Source organism: Alosa sapidissima, chromosome 2, assembly GCF_018492685.1.
Source record: "Alosa sapidissima isolate fAloSap1 chromosome 2, fAloSap1.pri, whole genome shotgun sequence".
NCBI classification, from domain to species: Eukaryota; Metazoa; Chordata; class Actinopteri; order Clupeiformes; family Clupeidae; genus Alosa; species Alosa sapidissima.
The window spans coordinates 33,145,618-33,171,529 of NC_055958.1; the positions used below are offsets into that span (position 1 = coordinate 33,145,618).

Consider the following 25,912-nt stretch of genomic DNA (forward strand, 5'->3'; position numbering starts at 1 on the left):
TAAAAATTAAAAAGCAAAACATTAGGTGTTTTCATCACAATATCTCTGGCTGACATGGTCAAAACTGCACGAAATTGAAAGTGTAGGATCATTATGACACCCTCCGAATGCATGCCAAGTTTCGTGGACTTTCGTTCATGGGGGGCCTTACAATAAAATAATTTATGTGTACATTTAGTGACCATACACCAACAAGGATTCCCAGGACACTGAAAGACCGGGGTACACGAAACTTGGTGGGCATGTAACCCCACATGGATAGCATGGAACCATCGATTTTCGTTTTGATCTGTAGCCCCCCCGCTGGACTGGACCCCCCGAAAGGAGGGTAGGGCAGACACAGTTTTCTGTGAATATCTTGAGAACCGTAGGGCCTAGGATGACCAATTTTTTGCGTATGTTTGCCTCCAGGGGTCATGTAAACCCATTCCATATGCACACATGTGCATAAACAGATACACACGTACACACATACATTCACAGTAATCCTACGTATGACACATACTCACACAGTAGACATACGCATGCATGCACATGCACACACACAGGCACATAAACAGGCAAACACACAAGCACATGCACGCACACCCACCCACCCATACACACACATAAACATAAACATGTACACGCACACATGCACACAATTCAAGAATTTCTCAGAATTATGAACAGGCAAGATGGGGGTGGGGTTGTATAAAATGTATTTTACATGTGAAATCTATGAACTAATCTTGTTTTGGTACTTGTTGTCTAGCAGATACCAGTGAGAATTGAGTGTGCATAATGCAATTCAGTGAGACAGTTAGAATCATATATGCCTTTCAGCGTGACTTATTTTTGTGGAAAACATGTGCTGGACTGGGCGGCGGTCATATTTTGTACCGCTCTGCGGTACATCTAGTTATTTAGATGTTCCTTAACTTGTTTAATACGTTTGCTGAATATAATGGAAAACGTTTCTCTTCTTTACACAATAATTTCCTGAAATAGATCAAGATCGAATAGATTAGAGCTTCTGTAATTGTGCTCTGTGTCTTTAAGAGTTGTGTCAACTCAGAACAAGGAAATCATACTCCAACTTCAAGTAAAAAGAAACCTTTCCAACTTTACAGGTAGATAGTTCATGTGTGTGTCTGTCTGAGAAGGTAAAATGGCCTTTATTCCTGTATCTCAGGATGAGTTCACCTGTTGTGTTTGTCTGGATCTACTAAAGGACCCGGTAACTGTTCCCTGTGGACACAGTTTCTGTTTGAACTGCATTACAGGCTGCTGGAATCAGGAAGACCAGAAGGGTGTTTACAGCTGCCCCCAGTGCAGGGAGACCTTCACTCCAAGGCCTGTTCTACGCAGAAACACAATGCTGACTGAAGTTATAGAGAAGCTGAAGAAGACCGAACTGCAGTCTGATGCTAAGGCTTCTTCCTACGCCGGACCAGGCGATGTGGAGTGTGACTTCTGCACTGGGAGAAAACATAAAGCCATCAAGTCGTGTCTAACATGCATGGGATCTTACTGTGAGGTTCACATCCAGCCTCACTATGAAGTTACCTGTCTGAAGAAGCACAAGCTGGTTAACGCCATCTCACAGCTACAGGGGAAGATTTGCTCTCAGCATGACAGGATCATTGAGGTGTTTTGCCGTACAGATAAGAAGTTAATCTGTATGCTGTGTTCCATGGACGACCACAACGGACATAAAACTGTTTCAGCTGCAGCAGAACGGACCGAGAAGCAGGTAAATCTCTCACTATCTCGCTCTTAGAATAGGCTGAAAAGCAGGTGTGTTTTATTCAGACAAAATAAATAGGGAAAGTATTGGTAACATACAGTACAAACAAAATAACAAATTAAGTAACTATCATGAAAACAGTATACTGTTGTGATTTATTATTATTAGTAGTAGTAGTGTTGCACGGTGTATCGATACTAAAAAGGTATCACGATGCCTTCACGCAAAAAACGATACGATTTCCGACGTTTTTAGAATCGATACTTTTTTTTAAATTAACGTTCTGAACTGCTGCTCTCACTGCTCCTTGCACGCATCTAGGCAAGTGGGCGTGTCAAGCAGGCAGCTCTGAGTGAGTGAGTGCGCAGCCAACGTCAACATACAGTTTGCCGACCGTCCTCGGCCTTGTGGATAAAACAAAAGGTGAAGTGAAATCTGCAACTATTTCGGATACATCGCGAATAGTGAATGTAAGCCATCAGGTACACAGAGGCCCGTTTGTGAAATATGTTTCAAAGTCATTTAAAAGCAGTAGGCTACGCATGGAACTTGGCTAAACACCTCGCAGACATATCCCAACATTTTTGTTCAAAGAACGACAGGTTAACGAATATGCTATAGAAAACACGACTACATGGTTAGTGCCAAGTTCTTCTCTTCTGTTTTAGTGTAGCCTAAGTGAAACGAGTATGGTTCTCTGGGATAAAGCGAACCTTCCTTCATCAATGAATTTTGACGAGACATAACGAGCTGTAATCATAGGGTGCTAACGTGATAAAAGCGTTATGTTCACGCCAGAATAACATTACCATAACTTGTAAACAATCTATTTCATGTTCGGTCAGTACTACTGGTAATATTTGTCATGGCATGTAGACTGCAATTTGTTCAATAAATATTGCCCAGATGTAGGATAGGATACCCGAAATGCGCTAATTAAAGCCCACAGCATATAATACCACCAAAGCGTGTTGAGTCCTAATAATAATAGCGGCTTATTGTTACGTGGTAGCAAATCATGTTATCAAAGAAATAGACGTAGGCTAATGTAGGAATGCACACAGACATATTGCAACAGGTAATGGTGTAGGCCTATCTGACGAAGACCTGAGTGGTTGGAACGTCGTACTTGTACACTGGGCGCAAAGAAGACTATCCTCACATTTTTCCCTTTGCAACTGTCAAAGAAATCCCATGAACACGGGAAGGCCTAGGGAAGCCTATACTGTACATCAGATGGCCTAAAGATTAGGCCCCTCTGCATAGCATTCAGTGATTTGCATGCAGTAATTTCAACACTGACCTTGATCTAGCCTAGTTTGGCTATTTAAAGCTACTTTATTGGCAAAACACAACACAATGTAAATGAACTATAACAAAAAATAAAGGACTTAATCACACAAAGTAGGCCTACTTTTTTACTGACTATAAAAATAATAATTATGTAGGAAGTTTAGAACCCAGAATTGACCTGCACACTACAAAAGTGCACCGAATTCAACACAAATGACTCAATACACTTGGAGGAGGTATGAGTCCTTTCTTTTCCAGATATCTTTCGCCATAGTATCGTTTCAGTATCGAGCATCGTAATATTTATGGCAGGTATCGTATCGAAGTCATAATTTTTATTATCGTGACAACACTAATTATTAGCATTATAGAGGTGATAAAGCAAAATACTCAACACAAACAAAAACATATTGTTCATTTGATTCTGTGTTTTACTTATACATCATTTATAGAACTTTATGGATGATGGCTCAATCATGACTTAAATATTCAGAATAGAATTGGCTACATAGTGTTGATATGTGTGCATCTGTCCATAGACAGAGTTGCTAGGGATGACGGTGGATAACCAGACACAGATCCAGCAGAGAGAGAAGGAGCTGCAAGAGGTCAACCAGGCCCTGCAAACTCTAAAGGTCATAACTGTTTAACATGGCTCATATTTATTCACTGTTGATCATGGATGTACTGATTGTTTGTTAGCCATTGTCATTTAATGTGATAGTAATGCAATTTGATATGGACAAAGAGAAACCAAGTCAAGCATTCATCTTCCCAAAGATAAACTGTAAGTTTGCCTGGAAATTAGCTGGTATGACCTTTGGGGCAGCCGTCGCCCACTGGTTAGCACTCTGGACTTGTAACCGGAGGGTTGCCGGTTTGAGCCCCGACCAGTGGGCCGCGGCTGAAGTGCCCTTGAGCAAGGCACCTAACCTCTCACTGCTCCCCGAGCGCCGCCGTTGAAGCAGGCAGCTCAGTGCGCCGGGATTAGTGTGTGCTTCACCTCACTGTGTGTGTGCTGTTTGTGTTTCACTAATTCACCGATTGGGTTAAATGCAGAGACCAAATTTCCCTCACGGGATCTAAAAAGTATATATACTTATATACTTAATACCTTTATATCTCCCATCAGGCCTCTGCACAGAAAGCTGTTGAGGACGCTGAAATAATCTTCACTGAGCTGATCAGCTTCATGGAGCAAAAGCGCTCTGAGGTGACTGAGTCGATCAGAGCTCAGGAGAGGGCAGAGGTGAGTCGAGCTGAAGGACTCCTGGAGCAGCTGGAGTTGGAGATCACTAAACTGAAGAGCAGAGATGCTGAGATGGAGAAACTTCTACTGAAAGAGGATTCTATTGATTTCCTCCAGGTAAAGCCACCAACACTGATGTCATTGTCAAGGCTTTTGTAGGTAACATTACATAGTTAGGCTGTTTGACCTAGCTAGCTGTAAGAGGAACAATAAACTCTGTGACTGTAGTATTACATTGAAATTACACAGTGTTCAAGTGTGGCCATGTCCAGGCCCGGAGTGGGTAATCGGAAGAATCAGGAGAATTCCCGCTGAGCCGCTTCACTTTTGGGTCGGTTGAGGGGAAAAATATTGACATTTGCCACGTTAGTATCTTCTCTTAAAATAGGCTACACACATTTCGCAACACCGCAGCCTCTGCATGGGTTATAGCCTACCATGTGAGGGAGTTCTCCCCTCCCAAAAAGAGTTGGTTGGGTCCATATAGTCTGTCTTTTCCAAAAAGTTTTCTCAGATGCCATAGCCCGGCCAGCCATACCGTAGCGAATAGCGATAAGCGTCAGGGAGGATGGATGGCAGAAAGAGGAGGGACTGAAAATGCCAGGTAAAAAAGACGAAACGCATTGGAGAAAATTCTGTGAAAATGTGCCAAGCTTCCAGATTTTTTTGAAGAGAACAGACATAAGTAGCAACTGGTAAAGAGAGATAGCCTATAGGCCTAGGCAATGATTATTAGTGGCGTAATTAGGCTGCTTGGCCATTGTAGCGTTGTCAACCTATTCTCAAGCAACATATTAAATTAATTAAAATATTAGCCTTTTTGTACCATCCAATATGACCATTCATAGACTTTGCAAATATTATGCAAATATTGATAACAAAACTCAAGCCTGACCTGTGTATGTAGTAAAAAGCAGATCAGCCAATCCCCCGCTAAAAATGATGCTCGAAATTAGCTATGACTACAGGGACAAGTAATAGAGGATGTTAGAGTAAACCAGTGATCCCCAAGCTTTTTCTTCCGAGGGCCAGCTCACTATGCCTGGCTCTAAGAGAGGGCCAGAGACTCGGAGTATGTCAGTAACAGTAAATATCTTAGTGCTGTGAACATTAGCAGTCTACCTTAGTCGGGGTCCGTTAATGGGCAAAAATGTCCGCACAATGTCTGCCTCCTTGTTGTCCCTGTCAAGGTTAATGGTTGTGGACTCCTCAACAGGCACAGGCAAGATCTATATTTAATCATAGGCTATTGTAATCTAATACCATTGTTAGCTGTGTTTATTTTATATTGCCATCATGCCATATCAATATAAAATGTAATTCAAAAATAGCTCAAATGAAATAATACTAATAAAAAAGACTTTAGCATTCCTAAAGAGTCTCCTAGAGTTTTATGAAGTGCCGGAATTCATTCTAACTGTGTGAAATCTGCTGTCTTAGGAACATTTGAACGAGTGAATAAAAGATAGAGATAATTATCCCAGAAAGTCCCAGAAATATGACTTGAATAGAAGTTAGGCCTGTTAACAATTAAATGAAAACTTTCAGAATACTTTAGAATACATTGTTTGCAGATAGGCCTACGTTTCATTACGTTTTCAATGGCAAACTCGAAACAGCGGCAAACAACCACCAGTGGACGAAAAAAGTATTACATGTGTACAGTTAAGACTCACCATAGAGAATGAATGGAGGAAATTACCGAGGTTAAAACAATATGAAAGCCTACCCATGCAGAAAAACATGTAAACAACAGTTCAATATGCCTCTTTGTGGAAGAGTGGGATACATTACAAATGCTTTCTTTCTTTCTTACTGTTTTTGTTAACTTGTCAACCTATCCTTGTGGAATAGTGGAATATATTTTGTTAACTTCTCAGTTTAAATGCATTTTTTATAACCTTTACACATTTTTGAATCATGGTACTAATAAAAACTACAGGATAGTAAGAGCTGAACTGTTGCTTTATTATGACCGCCGCTAGCGAAGCGGTCATATAGTGATTGTCAAAGTCCCCCCCCCCCCCCCCCCCGTCATCTACTTCCTGAATTTTTGGTCAACGATACCCGGGACACGAAACACCGGGGCACATGAAATTTGGTGGGTACAGTATGTAGCCCTACTAGACTTTTTACGGAAAAATTTCGTTTGGTCCCCGGGGGGTCACTCCCCCTCCGCGCTGGGCCCCCAGAAACCCCAAAAATGCAGTATTTCCTAAATAACTACCTGAACTGTGGCACCGAAGATGAAGACATTTTTATGGTATGTTGATCTCAAGGGCCCACCTCAACCTAGCTCATAATCACTCATGTGTGATTTGCACCCCCCCAGTAAAAAATGAAAATGCAATATCATTCTGCTTTAATCGCCCCTCTCTTCAGTTAAGATGTTAAGAACTGCACCAAATTGTATGTGTATGATTAACCTGACATTCTCTGGGGGTATGCCAAGTTTCGTAGAATTTCATCCATGGGGGGGTCTAAAAAAATTAAGTTATGTGTACATTTAGTGACTGTACACTCATTGGCCTGTAGATGGCGGTGCCCACATATACACACGCACACACACACAGGCACACACATACTATAGGTATCGGCAATTAGAACGGCCGATACATAATTACAAATTCAGTAGGATTAAAGGAAAACCAAATATTCATCATCATCATCATCATGGCTGCATTTCCAGTATTGGCGATACGTAGTTGTTTGTCCACCAGATGGCGCATCTTTGCAGTGAGACTATCTAAAGTGGGTTGGAAAAACAATGGACGCTTCCTACAATGACTGTAGTTTACCGCAGAGAACGTCTAATAAGCATAGGACGATTTTTACATGACATGTAATTCCCATTTCTTCTTGAAGCCGAAATAAATCTGAGAATGTTTATCGGACGTGCTTGGTTTTTACTGCAGGTACGTTAATCTTATAATATCAATAGCTAGGACCTAGGTACAATAATGTTACCGTTAGCATTGGTTGAGTGATGGAGGCCAATTTGATTGCATTTGTAGAAAACTATAAATGCGGTTATACCAAGCAAATTGATAGCAGCACTAATTGTATCTTTCGACTGTCATCTCATTTGCTTATGACCACAACCTAGGCTACTAACAGGAGCTAAGTGAGTCAGCCACAACACGTTCGCTACGTGATGGTTTTTTAATGGAAAAAATATATGAAAGATAACCTGTCTATGATGCATCCTCAAGGGCGTAGGTTTGGTCTCAGCTTTGGTGGGAACACATCCACAACTCCTGTTGTCACAATACCAACATTATTGTTTCAATGCTAATAGCAAGTGAAGAATCTCGATTTCGATACTATTGCGATTTTTAAAAATTTGATTTGGTTTGTGTGATTTGTGAGATTCACATCAGTGGCAATTATAGAATTTGATTGACCCTCAACACACACACACACACACACACATAGAAAGTGATGGTTGTCATAGGTTTCTTTTTCATATTTTGGAAGTCATATAAACTATAAATGTATATTGATAATTATTTATAGTATGTTATGATCTGCATGATTACTAATAGCTAAACATATTTAGTAATTTGATTACATCATATTGATATTTAAATTATTAGGCTACACTTGTCTATATCATCACATTTGGTGTGTAAATCTAATTTAGTGCCTGTCACTTTAAGAGGAACGTGAATGCTGAAAAATAGTTTCGCAAGTGCAAGGATATGTGGATTCAATTCATAAGGATATGTGGATTCAATTCATCATGTTTGCTATGTCATTAGATAAAATAAATGTTCAAAAAACTAACAAGTCAAAGAAAATATTTCTGGGATGAGAGAGAATAGATAAGTGTCTCGCAATGTTCATTTCTATGAGTATGGAAATGCACCAGTTTATCTTTTATTTCTTTGCATTGTGCAGGCTACATTCACAAATACATTAGCCTACATAAACAGAATTTAGGAACAGGAAAATGTCTCGGATCCATTTTTTATTGCGACTGCCCTAAGAGTCAGTATTGGTAGCCCTAACAGTCAGTGATGGTAACTTATAGCCTATGTGACTGTCCGTGCGGCACACCCTTATTCAACATGACTCCTAACTTTGGTTGAAAGATTACAGAAGCTAAGTTAGCTGTGACAATATCCTGGGTAATATCCTAACAGCTAATGCTATTTTACACAGTAAAGTCCGCATTTGAAAGCCTGGGCTAATTATTTTGCCTAGACTGCAATGAAAAAGCTTCGTATTTGTGGGTGGCATAGCTTATCTACAAACCACAAAAAGGGGCAAACATGTACATGCTGAAGGGCAAAGGGAATATCACAATGTTTTACTCTGGCCTTTTTTGGGATAGGCTATGTATTGGCAGACAGCCCTAACTTACCGTTGTCGTTGACACACCCACTCGCTTGACTGCCGGGTGCAAACAAGTAGCCTACAGTAGCCTGTGCTTTGTCACTCTCTGTGCGTGTAGGCCTACTTCAATCCTCTAGGCTACTTCATCCTCTATTTTCAAAGGTGATTCAAGTAAGGAAGAGCATGGCCCAAAGTAAAGTAACTAGGACTGAAGGGGGTTTGGGGGTTCCATGTTCCATATGTGTTGTGCATGCATTACTTGAAAATAACTAGCTCCAGTTATGTATGAACAGTGAAGGTAACGATCTCTTGTGAAAAACGTGAACTTGAAGAAGTGAAAATTGAACAATATGAACCAGGGCTGTAGTACTCGAGTCCGGTCTTGGACTCGAGTCCGGACTCGAGACCGTTTTTCTATGGTCTCGGACTTGTCTCGGACTCGCTAGTATTTGGACTTGGTCTTGTCTCGGTCTCGGCCACTGGTCTTGCCAAATATGGCTTTTGGTCTCGACCGAGTCCAGGTGTCTTTAGGGCCATCAATATTAACGTGTTAATCGCCGCGATTCATTTTGAAATACATAATGCGTTACAAAATATTAACTCAATAGTGTTTACCTTTGTGGGGGGCTGATGTCACGTAACGGAAGCCGCAAAACCTAAAACCGCAAGCCTGAGAGTTTATTTTACTGTCTGTGGAGTTAGCTGAAGATAAAGAGGAACCAACATTTAGCCAAATAGTAGCTTTACTGCAAACTGCTTTTCACTCTTGTTAGATAACGTTTACAATGTCAAAATGCACCAACTGCAACAGTTACATAAAGATGATACTTTTCGGCTCCTCTCCATTAAGATCCAACTTGAACGTATGCTACTCCATTTAATTAAGAGCGGGTCTGAACGCACACGAGAAGGAGAGAAAACGATTGGCAGGCTCCAGCTGGCTTGTCGTTGTTGATGATAATTGATATCTCCTTTTTAATATAAGAAACTTATAAAAGGAAGGCAACAAAGACGAGGTTAGAGGAGATTGCGGATTTATCCGATTTCCACTACTGACCAGTTATAAACATGTATGTAGGCTGCACTCACTGTGATTTGAAAAATGGACAAAAATATGAAGAGTTGTCTTTGCCTTTGTGTAATGGAACTGGTGAATCTTGAAGTCTTCAATAATTTGTTTACATAAAGCACATATTATGCCGATTGAAACACATTCCATTCAGATAGCTAGGTGACTGGCTCAGGCTCATCATTCACTTTTAATTGCAAACAGAAAATGTCTAGCTAGCATCATGTCATTACATGCTTCTATTTCCAAAGGAATGAAAACTGTTTATACCAACTTAATATCATGCTTATCATTGTTAATATTGTACAATACATGTGGTACAAACAATATTAGAGCTTGTGGACTAGCTATAGGCTATATTTCAATGGAGCTGGTAAAAAAAAGATCATTATGAGAACGTGGCCACAATGGGCTTAAAGTAACAGTGCACCATTTACAAATGAGTTAAACAGCATCATATGTGTAGTATTTCTTAAGAAATGAATACTTTAAAACACAATTACTGTGTCAGTATTATCATTTAAATAATATAAAAGTGTTTTACTTTTACCTTTGTGGTTACTCATTAATTTTGTGATTTATGTTGAAGCTTTAGTCTTTAGGAACTTTTTAATTGCGGTTAATCGAGATTAATTCATTTCAAAATATATATTTTGAATCGTTTGACAGCCCTATAATAATATTGGAGAAGGGGAATGGCTACACTTACAAATCCTGGGTGTGTTCACACTGTTTTTGCTTTTAGATAATAATAATAATAATAACCCAAAATGATTGTCTTGATACTGTCATGCACAAGACTTTTTTTCCTATCCTGGACTCGGTCTTGACTCGGACTCGAACCTTTTTGGACTCGGTCTTGTCTTGGACTCGAACCTCTTTGGACTCGGTCTTGACTTGGTCTCGACTAGTCCTGGTCTTGGACTTGTCTTGGACTCGACAAAGGTGGTCTTGACTACAGCCCTGATATGAACTATGAATATTGAACAACTTGAAGCTACATCTATAAGTGTGAACATGCTTAACAAAATATGGGAACAAAACATGGGAACTAAACGTGCATTACGAATATAATCAGTGGGAGCCCTGCTTGTTTCCCTGCAACAAGAAGCTTCCATCTGGGGGTGATGGAAGACAGTGACACCCTCAGTGTGTTTGAAATGTCCAGTCGATTCATTCATGCAGTCATTGCCGAAAACCCGGCCTCGCATACATACGTGGTGGGAAACGTTTTCAGCGCTTTTACGGCTATCTCGGGATATTCTGCTTTGGTTTTGATCCAAAAACCCGCCAGAGAGGTTTCCTTATACACACTCTTAAGACCAACGTCATTTGCAATTTCGATCAACTGCTCTTCCTCCTGCGCTGACAAGTTAGGACTATTCGGGATATTGACAAATGGGTTGCGGGACCCACTCATTGGTTTGCTGTGAATCTTTGAAGGATGGGAAGTAACGCTCAAACTCATTTGAGAGCGCAACAAGGTGATCGCGCACCAGCTGCGAGAGAAAGGGCCCTGCCTCAGTCTCTCCCAAAACCCCCACTACTTTTTGGAACATATCAAATACACCCCGGTCCACTTGTCGTCCCTACAAATCAAGCTTGGCTTTAAATGCAGCGACTTTATCTGCCAGTTTAAAGACAGTCGTCATTCTCCCCTGGAGTGACAGGTTGAGGTCCGGTGGTTGGGGACCGCTGGTCTGTGTGAATAAAAAACATGTGTGTGTGAAGTATCCAAACAATGATAACGCTTTCATTATGGCTGCTTTAGCCACAGACCTTGAGCTACTGTACAGTGGGTTGGGTTCCATTTAGAAGTGTCCACTTCATTCGCGCTTTCCGTGATTAACACAGCTGCGTGAAATTTATTACTACTGATATGCAAAACTTTTAACTTTTCGCCAAGAGGTGGAGTCCGCTTGATACTGTAAGCCATTGGTTCTCAAAGGAGATTTTATTTGGGTCGCCAGCATAGCCTAGTGACCATTTATGTTGTGTAGTAGCCTAATAGGCCTAGCATAGGGCCTACCTTATATAGCTTATATAGTTTGTTAACAGTCACGGTTTTGTCATAACTCCTCTATGCATTTTTGCATTTAGAATAGCTCTGAAACCGGGGGGCGAACACTTCGCAGGGGGGGCGCCAGTGCGTGGATATCTCAATCGCAAAATTAAACAATATTTCTATTGGGTGCCTACCATGGACTAGGCTGGGGGAACTCAGCCTGATCTGCCGGCGATTTCTTTTTCGATTTCTTAAAAGATTGAGCTTGGTCCAGGGGCGATTCTAGACCTAGAGCTTTGCTGGGGCACAGGCCCCCCAACATAAAAAAAAAAAAATGAACTGTGCGCGCAATATGAAATAAATGGCTAGCCTGATTTGGACCATCACATATCTCCCCTAGGTCACAGACATCCTCCTCCATACTCTGAATAGTTTTACGTCTAGCCCCCATCATGTCCTCATCCGTTTCTTGCCTGTCTCTCTCCTCCTCCTCCTCCTGCCTGGTATTGGACTGCCCAGCCTGTGCTTTTTCTCCCCTCTCATCGACCTTCTTCTCCTCCTCCTTCTCCTCCTCCAGCACTCTCTCCCTCAATTGTTGTAGCAGCCACTATCCAGCAACATCCAAACACACAGGCATACAGTAAGTAGGCCTATACTCACTGCATGAATTTAATAGGCTTTCCTACTAACACAAGGGAAGCTTATTTTTAGTCAAAATTGAGATATACTTCCCTCCCAATACTGCAGTTCTTTGTAGCTTAAATAGCCTACTAAAGCCTTCATACTGACTTTTGGTGATAATTTGCAAATGTAGCCTATAATAATATACACAGATGGCTACTCTGATTCTGTGTATATTATTATAGGCTACATTTGCAAATGCAGCAAACTTATTTACGTTTGCCATTAAACCATTGATCAAATCACAGCATTGGCTATTACCAGCATAAATGTTAATGTTACCGTTAATGTGGGCAAAATTATCATACCTCCCTCATCCTCCTCACTGTTCCTCTCCCTCTGCCTCTGTTCAGGAAGAATTTTCTGATGTCCATCTCTGAATAGTTTATCAGAAGGCTATGTTTAGTTTTACAGTAGGACAGCTTCACTAACAGTATAGGCTACTTTTACAGGACTCTCTCTACAGTATACGTATAAATCCTTATTAATTGTCCGCATGTGTGCATGCAGCCTACGCATGGTGTGAATGTGTGTGTGAGGGAGAGAGCACAAGCTGGTAAACTGTTGCTAAATTTAGGCTACAATGACGCTAAGCATTGAAAAACAGATGCTAGTTATGTGGGTAACACTCTCTAACAGCAATACATTTGTCTTGATCAATTTGTTGTAACATTAAACAGGGGACGACTTACTCTATGCTCAAAGTGATGTAACGAGCTCCAGCGTATTCCACAGTGTATGTGTGTGCAGTACAACGAAACACTCGAAAGAATCATGTGAACGATTTTCATTGGTTGTTGCGTTCAATCTTAGCCAGCGGTGCTATTTCCTGATTGGCTATTATGGTCCCTTTCTTTATTCCTTTCTTGTTTTTTTTATTGGCTGGTAAGTGACAGGCTCGAGCCACGATTAAAGCAGGCACAGAGATGCGCTCATGAATGAAGCTAGAGCCGCGCTAGAATTTTACTGGGGCACTGGAGACTTTTACTAAGGCAGTGAATAAGGTCTAGTGACGCCCCTGGCTTGGTCTGGCGAAAGCCAGACTAACCATGGACCTCATAGTTGCAAAATGCAAGGGAACATGAATCAGCCTATTATTTGCACAAACAATAACGGACGGTAGCTCTTCAACTTGGCCCGTTAAAATGTGTATGAACAGTCTAGCAACGCATTTCATGAAGGCCCTTTTGGACATGTCAGTTATTTGCACCACTGGGTAAAACTGCATTTTGTTTTAGACTACTGGTATTTAATTTGTGCATTGACAATAAAGCTGAATATCATATGAACTAGATGACTAAACTTATGCATATGTAGAAGAAGAAACATTCACAAAAATCCATGACATGACCTCTCTTCTTGATAGCTGTTGAAAACTGCATGGAACTGACAGGGATTGTTTTGTTTAATAATAAATAAATACATTATGCTGCTAACTTCTGCTTTTCCCAAAATACAATGTATCCTACAGGTGTAAGTGACCTTTCATCAATCCAGTTGCAATGGATGAACTGTGATGAACTGCCCTACTTGGGATTGTTTAGAGATTTGTAAGGTTTTATAACAATGCTACAACTTTTTTGGCTATTCTACAATCTATTCACCTTTGCAGCGCCAGTAAGCTACTCTGTGGAGCTGCACACACACACACAGGCATGCCAAACAAGCATACACAAAAGTTTCAAGAGTGGGGGATGGAGTAAAAGATGGAGACAAATTGATTAGTGTGATTTATTTTCGTGGAACGGATGTACAGGACTGAGCGGTGGTCATATTTGTACCGCTATGCGGTACATCTAGTTTATCTAATTTCCATCCCCATGGAAAAAGTGGGCCGGTCTTGGGCCTGAAACTCCCGGGCTGAAAAGTGGCCCAACTCCGGCCCTGGCCATGTCCTAAAATGGCAATTCAGTACAATTAGTATGGTCTTGTTTGCGGTTCAGAAAACAATATTTTTGGTGATTTCCATCTTTAATATGGGCTAGAACCCCTAGACTCTTTGTATGATAACATACATTTTCTTAATTCTAGATAGCACTAGGGTAAAAGATTCTAGAGGGCATGTACACTTTCACAGAAACCGAGTGCATTAGTATGTTGATGATGTCTGTGTCCCCCCTATAGAGCTTTGATGCCTGCTGCACTTCACCTGTGTCAAGGGTGCCTTCCAGTATAACTTTCACTCCACATCTCTCCTCAACTGACATTAAGAGGTCGGCCCTTAAAGAAATACAAGAACAAACAGTGTTGAGGTTAAATTCAGGTGAGGTGCTTCAAGGTGGTTATGTCATCTGTGTAAAAAGGTTTTGTACTACATATTTTAATACCTCAGCATTTTACAGAGAGACAGTCAGCAACGGAGTGAACCTGAGGTTGTGGGTCCACAAACCTCAACACTGGGAGACATGGCAGCTGGTCATGTGACCTGTACATCCATGTGCAGCACGGGGAGGATGATTTACAGGGTGTCCCTCACACCCATGATTCTCTTTTGTTGATAATACCATGACTCCTCTGAAAATGTCTTTGCTATTTTAATCTATTTTAGTCTTTTAATATTTCAGTTTAGATCGACAAAATTAGTATAGATAAAAACAAATTGAATCATTTTTGAGGGTTTGTTTCTTGAATAAATTGAATAATGCTGTAGTATTGTTGTATTCCTCTAATAATACACTTTAATAATCATATTCTATCAAATCAATTTGTGTCACAGAGTTCAGGGTGGGGGACAGAGTCCGAGTGAAAGCTTCTGTTGGAGTGCCAGAGAGGGAATGGGGAAAAATCACTCACAGTAGTGTGGGTGTGATAAAAAGTGAGGCCCTCATGATGTTTAGATTTGTCTCTGAAGTCCTCATGCATGAATGAGTGTATTGCTTGTTGAATCCTGGTATTTATTGGTTACTATACGTTACTATGAACTAATGATGTTAAAACTGACTCTGTGTTCTCTCCTGTCCCCATAGTGCTCAAGGGTCCTGAGCAGTCTGGCTGGCAAGCAGAACCCTCAGAGATGGACCTGGTCATCTGATACATCACATACATGACCTGATTTAGAGGTTATGACCTGACCTCTGAGCTTTATGAATGTCATAAAGTGCAAGAGCAAAGTGCTGCATGCACAGAAAACAACATGATTCAATTTTATGACTGCTTTTGACACACCCATCATTTACTTTAGCCTTCCAGGATCTCCATTGAGTAGCTTTGTCCTGAAGAAGGAAACCAAAATGTGGAAACAATTTGTGATTTTTATAAACAGGTGTGTTGGCTTGTAGCTAGTGAACTGTGCCGTTTTTTGACCATTTTTTAAAGAAGCTTTATGAAGCTGTTTCTTCGACATCACATGCCGTTTCCAGTGACATCACATGCCATTTCTAGTCCATATCATATATGGAGGTCCCCACCTGAAGGAAACTGAAAGACTCATGACCTCCTTTGTATCTCCTACCTGTGTTCAGGTAGTCTTGTGGTGCGTTTATAGGCACCGGAAAAACCTTTTTCCCAGTGAAAACGTCATCATCCACGTCACTTCATGTGAATCAGAGGTGGGAAAACTAGGGCTAGATTTTGCTACACAAGTTGCCCAGTTAGGGGCTTGACATCCCTTTTGTCATCACGTTGTAATTCATTTGTAGTCCATGTGGCCTTTCATGTCCAACAGTTTTAATGTAAACTTGGGAATTTGCGTTTTTGTCACTTGAAAGCTGCATATATTTCTTTCAGACTGATCTCTTGAACTGCGTATGTATGACACACCAATGGCCACTAGTGTGTTATGTTTATCAACGCCATAACCTAACCATAACCCTAACCATAACCCTAGAGGGCGCCATATACTTGGCGTTATACACATGGAAGTGAGACGATAAGTGGCATGTATGTTTACGCGGCGTTGACATACATGCAGATAGCTCAAAATGCATGAAGGTAACACGACAGTTGTCTATTTTCGAAGTGGCTTGTATATTTTTGCAAAACCATGATGGCAGTTTGCTTTCTTTCACAAGCGTCTTACACTAGCCTAGAAATAGTCTAGCAACTCTCCGTTGGCTTGTGAGCTGGAAAAATTAAACTTCTATCAGGCCAATCAAATCGTGTATAGAGACATTAGGCGGGCTTAACATAATGATTGATGGCAGAGTTGGTGGTGCTGCTGGATGTTGCTGTTGGCGAACAGCGTGACACAAGTTAAGCTTTTTTTTTAATTGGCAAAAGTTTAAACTAGCCAACTAGCTCCGTTGGTAGGAAAACGCATGGGACTCATAGCGCTATCCTATTGCGTGCAGAGGGAATTTGAAAGACAACCGATTACCCTGCCCCTCGGACTGAGCACTGCCAACGGTGAGTGCCCAGACCCTACATTTTATTGTGGGTCTGGCTCGTCAAGCTAGTCTTACACCATATTTTTAAGTAAATACAGTTGTTTATTTAATATTAGTGAGCGTATGTTTTAACGTTTGTTCACACATTCCGACAGCAAATCACATGAACTCTCACTCTCAAAAAAAAAAAAAAACGTAATCACAGGGGCGGTCCTCGTCATTCCCAGGTGGCATGAACAATGGACCATTTGTGCTATTAATGCAGTTCTAAGTGTCTTTGTGTTACACTACACCTCTATTGGTTTCAGTTTGAAAGCCATATTTGTAACTCAATCAATCACTGTCAATAATCCAAACCTACACTCCACCAAGCACAGTTAGGGTTAGGATCAATACTGATCTTTTTTTCCCTCTTATTGCTCTCTCTCTCTCTCTCTCTCTCTCTCTGGGTGCTCTTGAATATTACCAAATTTGAGATATTAATATCTACAACAAAACGGGTGGATGGGTACTATGTGGTAAAAACAATGTGTTATGTTGTTTATGAGGTGACTGTGATCTGGTGATAATATTTTGCAGATAAATAAAGATTTACACTGAAGGAACAGGTGACCACTTTTGTTCTTTTTATTAGTTTTGTCTGAATCTGGGTCTGAAAACCGAATACCTTTGCACCAGTCAGTTAGTGGTATTGATTGCTCCTTGTGTGCTCCTCCCATAATAACTAACCATGCTGGCTTTGACTCTAACTCTAACTTATTTTTTTATTTCTGATGATGGAAAACCTTTCCCTTCATGACACAATAGATTCCTGAAATAGATAGATTCTTATATAGAATAGAATGCACTGTGCCTTTAAGAGTTGTGTCCACACAGAACAAGGAAGACACTCCCATTTCCAGTAAAACAAAACCTTACCAACTTACAGGTAGATAGTTCATGTGTGTGTCTGTGTGAATGTAGTAAGTGGCAGAAACCAATAAGTACTTTCGACTACGCCACCCCCGGGGAGTATGATCCCCGAGGGAAAGTGAGTTTATGGTTACAAACACCCAGATTGATCAGTTACCACGTTTCACAATGTACCCGCACAAAGGCAATCAGGTTCGTGCAAATCAAAACAGACAAGGTTCTATTTCCAATCGTATAAATGTTTATTTATTTTCAAATATTTCTCAACTCTTTAAAATGTTTTTCAAATGTTCTGTTAAATGATTGCGCACATACACACTCACACACACATACATACATACGCGCTCACATGCAGACTGCTGTGGGTATGGTTATTGGTAGGCCCACCAGAAATACAATACAAACAAACATAAACACGTACATTAATTAATAAAGCAAAACGACAGAGGGCTTACCAGAGGGAGGACCGTAGCTATGGAGTGGGTCAGAAGGACCACACGTGATATACACTGCACTGCACACCCAGGTGCCGCTACACTACCATAAATGTGAACTCACAGACACGGATACCCACCACCAACGGCTTGGCCCCCCTGCTGGTCGTCCCTGGTCCTGCCAAAGAAAAGAAAAGAAAATACCTGACCCAGAACGCGGAGGGAGGAAGAAGGATAAACCACTGCAAAGGATGCAAGTAGTAAGCGCGTAAATGCGGAGCAGATGAAACCGAGGGGCTACTGCAGGAACGCAGGTCACCAAGTGAAACACTCTCCAAAGGGAACCGTGTTTGTCTGGATCTACTGAAGGACCCAGTGACTGTTTCCTGTGGACACAGTTTCTGTTTGAACTGCATTACAGGCTGCTGGAATCAAGAAGACCAGAAGGGTGTTTACAGCTGCCCCCAGTGCAGGGAGACCTTCACTCCAAGGCCTGTACTACGCAGAAACACAATAATGGCTAATGTTATGGAGAAACTGAAGAAGACCGAACTGCAGTCTGATGCTAAGGCTCCTTCCTACGCCGGACCAGACGATGTGGAGTGTGACTTCTGCACTGGGAGAAAACATAAAGCCATCAAGTCGTGTCTAACATGCATGGGATCTTACTGTGAGTTTCACATCCAGCCTCACTATGAAGTTACCTGTCTGAAAAAGCACAAGCTGGTTAACGCCATCTCACAGCTACAGGAGAAAATCTGCTCTCAACTTCTGCTTTATTCAGACAAAATAAATATGCAAAGTATTTGTAACATACAAACTAAATGACAAACTAAGTAATAGTCATGAAAACACAAAAGAATGAAGCTGATGTTGCGGCTTATTATTATTATTAGCCTATTATTATTATTAGCGTTATAGATGTGATAAAGCAAAACACTCAACACAAACAACAATATATTGTTCATTTGATTCTGTGTTTTCCTTAAACATATAGAAGGTTATGGATCATGTCTCAATCATGACTCAAATGTTGAATATTCAGTATAGAATAAGCTACATTGTGTTGGTCTGTGTGCATCTGTCCATGGAACAAGTTGGCAGAGATGAAGGTGAAGAACCAGACACAGATCCAGCAGAGAGAGAAGGAGCTGCAGGAGGTCAACCAGGCCCTGCAAACTCTAAAGGTCATTACTGTTCAACATGGCTCATATTTATTTACTGTTCAACATGGCTCATGTTTATTTACTGTTGAACGTGGATGTACTGATTGTTTGTTAATGTGTGCAATGTGTGCTGTTTAGTCATTTAACTTGATTGTAATGCAATTCAATACGGACAAAGAGAAACTAAGTCAAGCATTCATCTTCCCAAAGATAAACTGTAAGTTTGACTAGAAATGAGCTGGTATGACCTTTATATCTCCCATCAGGCCTCTGCACAGGAAGCTGTTGACGTTGAGAGGATCTTCACTGAGCTGATCAAACTCGCTGAAGCAAAAGCGCTCTGAGGTGACTGAGTCGATCAGAGCTCAGGAGAGGGCAGAGGTGAGTCGAGCTGAAGGACTCCTGGAGCAGCTGGAGTTGGAGATCACTAAACTGAAGAGCAGAGATGCTGAGAAAGAGGATCCTGTTGATTTCCTCCAGGTAAAGCCACCAACCCTCAAGTTATTTTGTAGGCGTTTGTAGGTAACATTACAGTGTTAGGCTGTTTGAGCTAGCTAGCTGTAAGAGGAACGATAAACTCTGTGACTGTAAAATTACATTTAAATTACTCAATATTTAAGTGTGGCCTAAAATGACAATTCAGTATAGGTATGGTCTTGTTTGCAGTGCAGAAAATATTTTTGGTGATCTCCCTCTTTAATATGGGCTAGAACCCCTAGACTCCTTGTATGATTAAATGGTTATGGTTATGGTTATGGATACGCTTTTGTCCAAAGCGACATACAAATACAAAACAATACACCGGTAATACTTAAAAATTAACAGGAAAGAAATTACATAAATTATCTTAATTCTAGATACTGTAGCACTAGGCTAGAAGATTCTAGAGGGCATGTACACTTTTACAGAAACTGAGTACATTAGTATGTTGTTGATTTGTCTCTATGTCCACATAAAGCTTTGATGCCTGCAGCACTTCATCTCTGTCATGGATGCATTCCAGTATAACTTTCACTCCACATCTCTCCTCAACTGATATTAAGAGGACGGCCCTTAAAGAAATAGAACACATGGTGTTGAGATTAAATTCAGGTGAGGTGCTTCAAGGTGGTTATGTCATCTGTGTGAAACAGTTTTGTTCTATTTTAATACCTCAGTGTTTTACAGTTTTGTCTTGTTTTTATTTAGATTATGTTGGCATTCCTTTCATGCCTAAGCCAAGTACACATGCCACTGAGAAATGCCCCTTGTTGTCAGACATGCATTACTGTAAATAGAAATGTCCCTTGTTGTTCTAAGTCATGCATGACTGTAAATAGAAATGTCCCTTGTTGTTCTAAGACATGCATTGTAATGATTATACTTATTTTAAACAAATTAGGAAGTTCACCGGCACCACTTGTATTACTAATTGCGTTATTTCTTCGCAAGATAGCATGAGAAAAGAGAAAAGAAAAAGAGGGATTTTCTAAAACAAAAGAAATAGTCTCCATCCAAGAGCTAATATAATTCTCGGTCCGTTTGTATCCCCCATCAAATCTGTGTGTTCATTTCTAAGTTTGTTTATATTTTAACTCAGTTTTTTGATCCTATATGATGCAAAACAATAATCCAAATCAAAGAATCTTTTGGGTTCGGATGTTTACATGGTTTATATTGGAAAAAACATGGCCATTTCCACCACAGCTGCTGGTCAAGTAAGAGGGAGAAGTCATGAACAAAGGATATGTTGACAACCAAAGCAGCATTTTATTTTATTCACATGTTCTCACCGTACATATTTCTTGATAAACCTGAAGCCAGGCTCCATAAATATCAAGGAACAGGTTTTGTCTGTTTTATTAGTTTTGTCTGTATCCCTTTATATGGGTAGTCATTCTTTGGGGCAAGTCCATGTCTTTATGTGGGCAGGTTACAGGGGTCAGTCATTCTTTGGGGCAAGTCCATGTCTTTATGTGGGCAGGTTACAGGGGGTAGTCATTCTTCTTGGCAAGTCCATGTCTTTATGTGGGCAGGTTACAGGGGTCAGTCATTCTTCTGGGCAAGTCCATGTCTTTATGTGGGCAGGTTACAGGGGTCAGTCATTCTTCTGGGCAAGTCCATGTCTTTATGTGGGCAGGTTACAGGGGGCAGTCATTCTTCCGGGCAAGTCCATGTCTTTATGTGGGCAGGTTACAGGGGGCAGTCATTCTTCCGGGCAAGTCCATGTCTTTATGTGGGCAGGTTACAGGGGTCAGTCATTCTTCTGGGCAAGTCCATGTCTTTATGTGGGCAGGTTACAGGGGGTAGTCATTCTTCTGGGCAAGTCCATGTCTTTATGTGGGCAGGTTACAGGGGTCAGTCCTCACAGGGAGCTGATGGGGAGGTGCTAATTACGTTTGAACACAGGGGCCCAGTGAGGTTTAGTAATTTACTACCACCATACAGACTCCATATAAATTCGTCACTGATGGTCAGATAGATAAACACACAAACATTCTCTCTCTCTCACTCTCACACACACACACACACACACACGTCCCTTTCGTATTCCAATTACTGTCCTGAAAACATAACCTTGGGTTATTATCTCATCTTTTCTTTTTTTCATTTGAATAACTTTTTACTAGGCCTACTACAGGTCTTACTGCTTTCACTGATGTTGTTTTACTGCTCCTCCTGCTCTTGTGTGTTCTGTGTTATCTGTACTAGTGGCTTTACTGGCACTTTTACTTTTTTGATGAGGTGGCACAGTGGTGTCAATCTAACAGCTTGACACTGAATATCAATAAAACCAAGGAAATGGTAGTGGATTACAGAAGGCAGCAGCAGAACTACAGTTACACCCCACTAATGATCAGTGGGCAACCTGTAGAGAGAGTCACAAGTTTTAAATACCTTGGTGTCCACATTACTGAAGACTTAACATGGACTGTTAACACTCAATATGTTCTGAAAAAGTCCAGACAACGACTCTACTTCCTTCGTCAGCTAAGGAAATTCAAAGTTTCTACATCCATCATGAAGGCCTTCTACATTTCAGCGGTTGAGAGTGTTCTAACTGGTAGCATCATCACCTGGTATGGGAACTCCACAGTTAGAGATTGTAGTACTCTGCAGAGAGTAGTGCGCTCAGCTGAACATACTATAAGAACTCAACTCCCTGCTCTACAAGATATCTATTCCAGAAGAGTACTCCTAAGAGCCCAAAAGATTCTGAAGGACTCTTCTCATCCTAACAATGGATTATTCCTACCGCTGAAATCAAGAAGACGCCTATGTAGTCACAAAGCCAGAACTGAGAGACTCAGGAGAAGTTTTTATCCCCAGGCCATCCGAACTCTGAACTCACACTATACTGACTTTGCACACATTCACTCCTCAGCACTCTCAAACATTTCCCAACTCTGAACTCACACTATACTGACTTTGCACTCATTCACTACTCAGCACTCATGACCCCCCCCCCCCCCCACACACACACACCTACAAGACTTTTAGCACTTTTACATCCCTCTCCCTATGCTACAGACCTTTTATTTATTTTCTTATTTCATCACACGTCAAAACACACACACACACACACACACACACACACACATATCTGACTTTCTCCAACTTTTGCACATCTCCATAGAACTTTTTATCTATTATTTTTGATTTCTCCTCCATCTACCCATGTCCTTGATTGCCTAGCCTTTCTGCCCCCCCCCCCCCCCCCACCCCCCACCCCACCCCCATCCCCAACACACACTTACATCATCACTGTCATCACTTCACATACATACAGCACACTGCTTGCTACAGTAAGCCTCCTCTACATACTTGCTGCACACTCCCCCCCCCCCCCCCCCCCCTACATACACAGCACATTGTCTTCAGGATCTTCTCCAACACACATCCTCTACATACTTACAGCACACTGCCCCCACCTACACACTACACACACACACACACACACAGTCACTGCTCCACTCCCCTCCCGCCCACACACACATCTTCACTGTCATCACTCACATACATCATACATACAGTACTCTGCTTGCAATAGTAAGTCCCTGCCCCCCCCCCCCCCCCCCCCCTACATACACAGCACATTGTCTCATGAGGAAGCTTCCCCAACACACATATTGCACACTGCCCTCTCTCCACATACACAGCACACTATCCCATCTCCCCTGTCATCCCCCCAACACACACACCAAGACCCCTGGCAGTTGGGTTAGCCCCTTGAGCCGTGGATCTGCCCAAGGTTTCTTCCTTGGTAAGGGAGTTTTTCCTTGCCCCTGTTGCTCTTGGGTGCTCCTTGTTGGTGCCCCCCACCCAATCCCAATCCTCCCCCACCTTTCTTATGCAGCCCTTGCCACTTAATCTACTAAACCCCTCTTCTACTGCACTTTTTACCCCCCCCCCCCCCCCCATTAATGCACAAATAGGCTGACACCAGACATAATTTCACTGCATTTCTTACTTCCAGTAACTATATGCATGTGACAATAAACTTCCTTGTATCCTTGTATCCTTGTATCCTTGTATCCTTTACTAATGTTTGATGCCTGATCACCTGCCTGTCTATCAGGTTTCTGAACTTTCAACTACATCACTTTGGTCAACTGTGTTGTTTTTTAAAGTGCTTTATAAATAAACCTGACTTGACTTGACTTGGAGTTAAGAGTACAGGTGCAAATACAGAGAAGTGTGCACAGCAGGGAGGAGTGGTGTGTGCGTAGGCTATTTCTGTTAACCGGAGATGTAGTGGAGGCTAAATGCAAGTATACGCCGTTTATCAACCCCTGAAATTTCAGAAATAGAGTTTATCTACCTCTAATTAGAGTTTATCCAAAGAGTTTATTCACCAATTCAAAAATCAAACATTCAAAAATCATACTATATTATCCACATTCACAATATGTACACTCATCAACACTGTAGGAACCATTTAATACCACTGATATTGTTATAAACATTGTACAATAACCTCCACCATCATCAAACATGTTCTGAATGCCTTTTTTAAAAATCCAATACCGCTTGGCGCAGTCCACCTCACCGTGAACACAGAAATCATAGTTTACCCATCTCTTATTTTACCACTACATCCCTGCTGTTAACAGAAGAAAACGAAATATAAATATAACTTTTTCTCCCCCGTGTGGACACATGTGGAACTACCGTATACTCTGTACTTCATTCAGGTGTTGCATCTTGTTAGGCCAATAACTTTCCAACTGTGAGAACCGTGACATTAGGTGATTTGACTGTAGGCGATGTATGAAAAAACATACATAGACTAAACAGTCAGACTGAGTTTGATTCTGCAAACTAAATGGCTTTGGACCAGCCAGTTGGTGGTCTTGATTGCTCCTTGTGTGCTCCTCCCATAATAACTAACCATGCTGACTTTGACTGTAACTTGTTTTTTTGGATTTCTGGTGATGGGAAAACCTTTCCCTTCATGACAAAATAGATTCCTGAAATAGATAGATTCTAATATAGAATAGAATTAGATTAGCGCTTCTGTAATTGTGCACTGTGCCTTTAACATGTGTGTCCACGCAGAACAAGGAAGTCACACTCCCACTTCCAGTAAGACGAAACCTTACCAACTTTACAGATAGATAGTACATGCGTGTCTGTCTCAGAAGATAAAATGGCCTTTATTCCTGTGTCTCAGGATGAGTTAAGCTGCCCAATTTGCCTGGATTTACTGAAGGACCCGGTGACTGTTCCCTGTGGACACAGTTTCTGTTTGACCTGCATTACAGGCTGCTGGGATCAAGAAGACCAGAAGGGTGTTTACAGCTGCCCCCAGTGCAGAGAGACCTTCACCCCAAGGCCTGTACTGGGTAGAAACACAATGCTGACCGAAGTGGTGGAGAAGCTGAAGAAAACTGAAATCCATTCTGACGATAAGGTTGTATGCTGTACTGGAGCAAATGATGTGGAGTGTGATTTCTGCACTGGGAGAAAACATAAAGCCATCAAGTCATGTCTATCATGCCTGGTTTCCTATTGTGAAGTTCATATTCAGCCTCACTATGAGGTGCCTCGCTTTAGCAAGCACAAGCTGGTGAATGCTACCTCACAGCTACAGGAGAAGATCTGCTCACAACATGACAGGATCATTGAGTTGTTTTGTTGCACAGATCAGAAGTTAATCTGTATGTTGTGTTCAATGGACAACCACAACGGACATAAAACTGTTTCAGCCATAGCAGAACGGACCAAGAAGCAGGTTAGTTTATCAGACGTTCTGATACGTTCGCCCTATCCTATCCATGGTATTCTATTTATATTTATAAAATGTACAGTAATTACACTTATACATAGCCATATTATAGGTCTACTGCTCTTTATACTGTTCATACTACACATACACTTACTACTCTTATGATGTTACTACACTGCACATATACGTACATACTGTATATATTTGTCTGTATGGTTCATACTGAATATCCATATTTATTCTGTTTTCTATAATATTACAAGTAAAGTGTAATTCCAGTGAAAATTGGCCTAAGGGTGTTTTCTGCATTAAAACACATCAAATAGGACATGGAGACAGTATTTTTTGTTGATCAACCACTACAGAGCTTGCTACGGTATACACTATAGCCCCAAATTGCAAACAGTGGATTAGCTAAGGGCCATGAGCAAAACGCTTCCCAAATAGCACTTTAACCAGTAATATTGTTAGCATCAAACCTGGTCAGTAGCTTGCTCAAGGTC

At 41.2% G+C, this 25,912-nt stretch overlaps 1 protein-coding gene and 1 long non-coding RNA gene across 5 annotated transcripts in view; one reads left to right on the top strand and one right to left on the bottom strand.

Annotated features, from left to right (window-relative positions):
• The first annotated feature begins 1,124 nt into the window (after positions 1 to 1,124).
• The window catches only part of LOC121687638 (E3 ubiquitin/ISG15 ligase TRIM25-like), a 49,348-nt gene continuing 24,560 nt past the window's right edge, over positions 1,125 to 25,912 (top strand). For 2 of the 4 annotated variants that reach the window (XM_042066934.1, XM_042066935.1), the window contains exon 1: positions 24,779 to 25,415. In XM_042066934.1, coding sequence (XP_041922868.1) covers positions 24,831 to 25,415 — 585 coding nt within the window. In that variant the 5' untranslated portion in view covers positions 24,779 to 24,830. Of the gene's footprint in view, positions 1,736 to 19,126; positions 19,223 to 24,778; positions 25,416 to 25,912 lie in introns of those variants that run through there. The other 2 variants (XM_042066937.1, XM_042066938.1) reach the window with 2 other exon arrangements.
• On the bottom strand, positions 1,153 to 18,670 carry LOC121687953. Its single transcript, XR_006024459.1, has 3 exons — positions 18,400 to 18,670; positions 12,673 to 12,676; positions 1,153 to 1,204 (listed from the first exon to the last, which is right to left on the bottom strand). It is a non-coding gene; the product is annotated as an uncharacterized LOC121687953 (long non-coding RNA).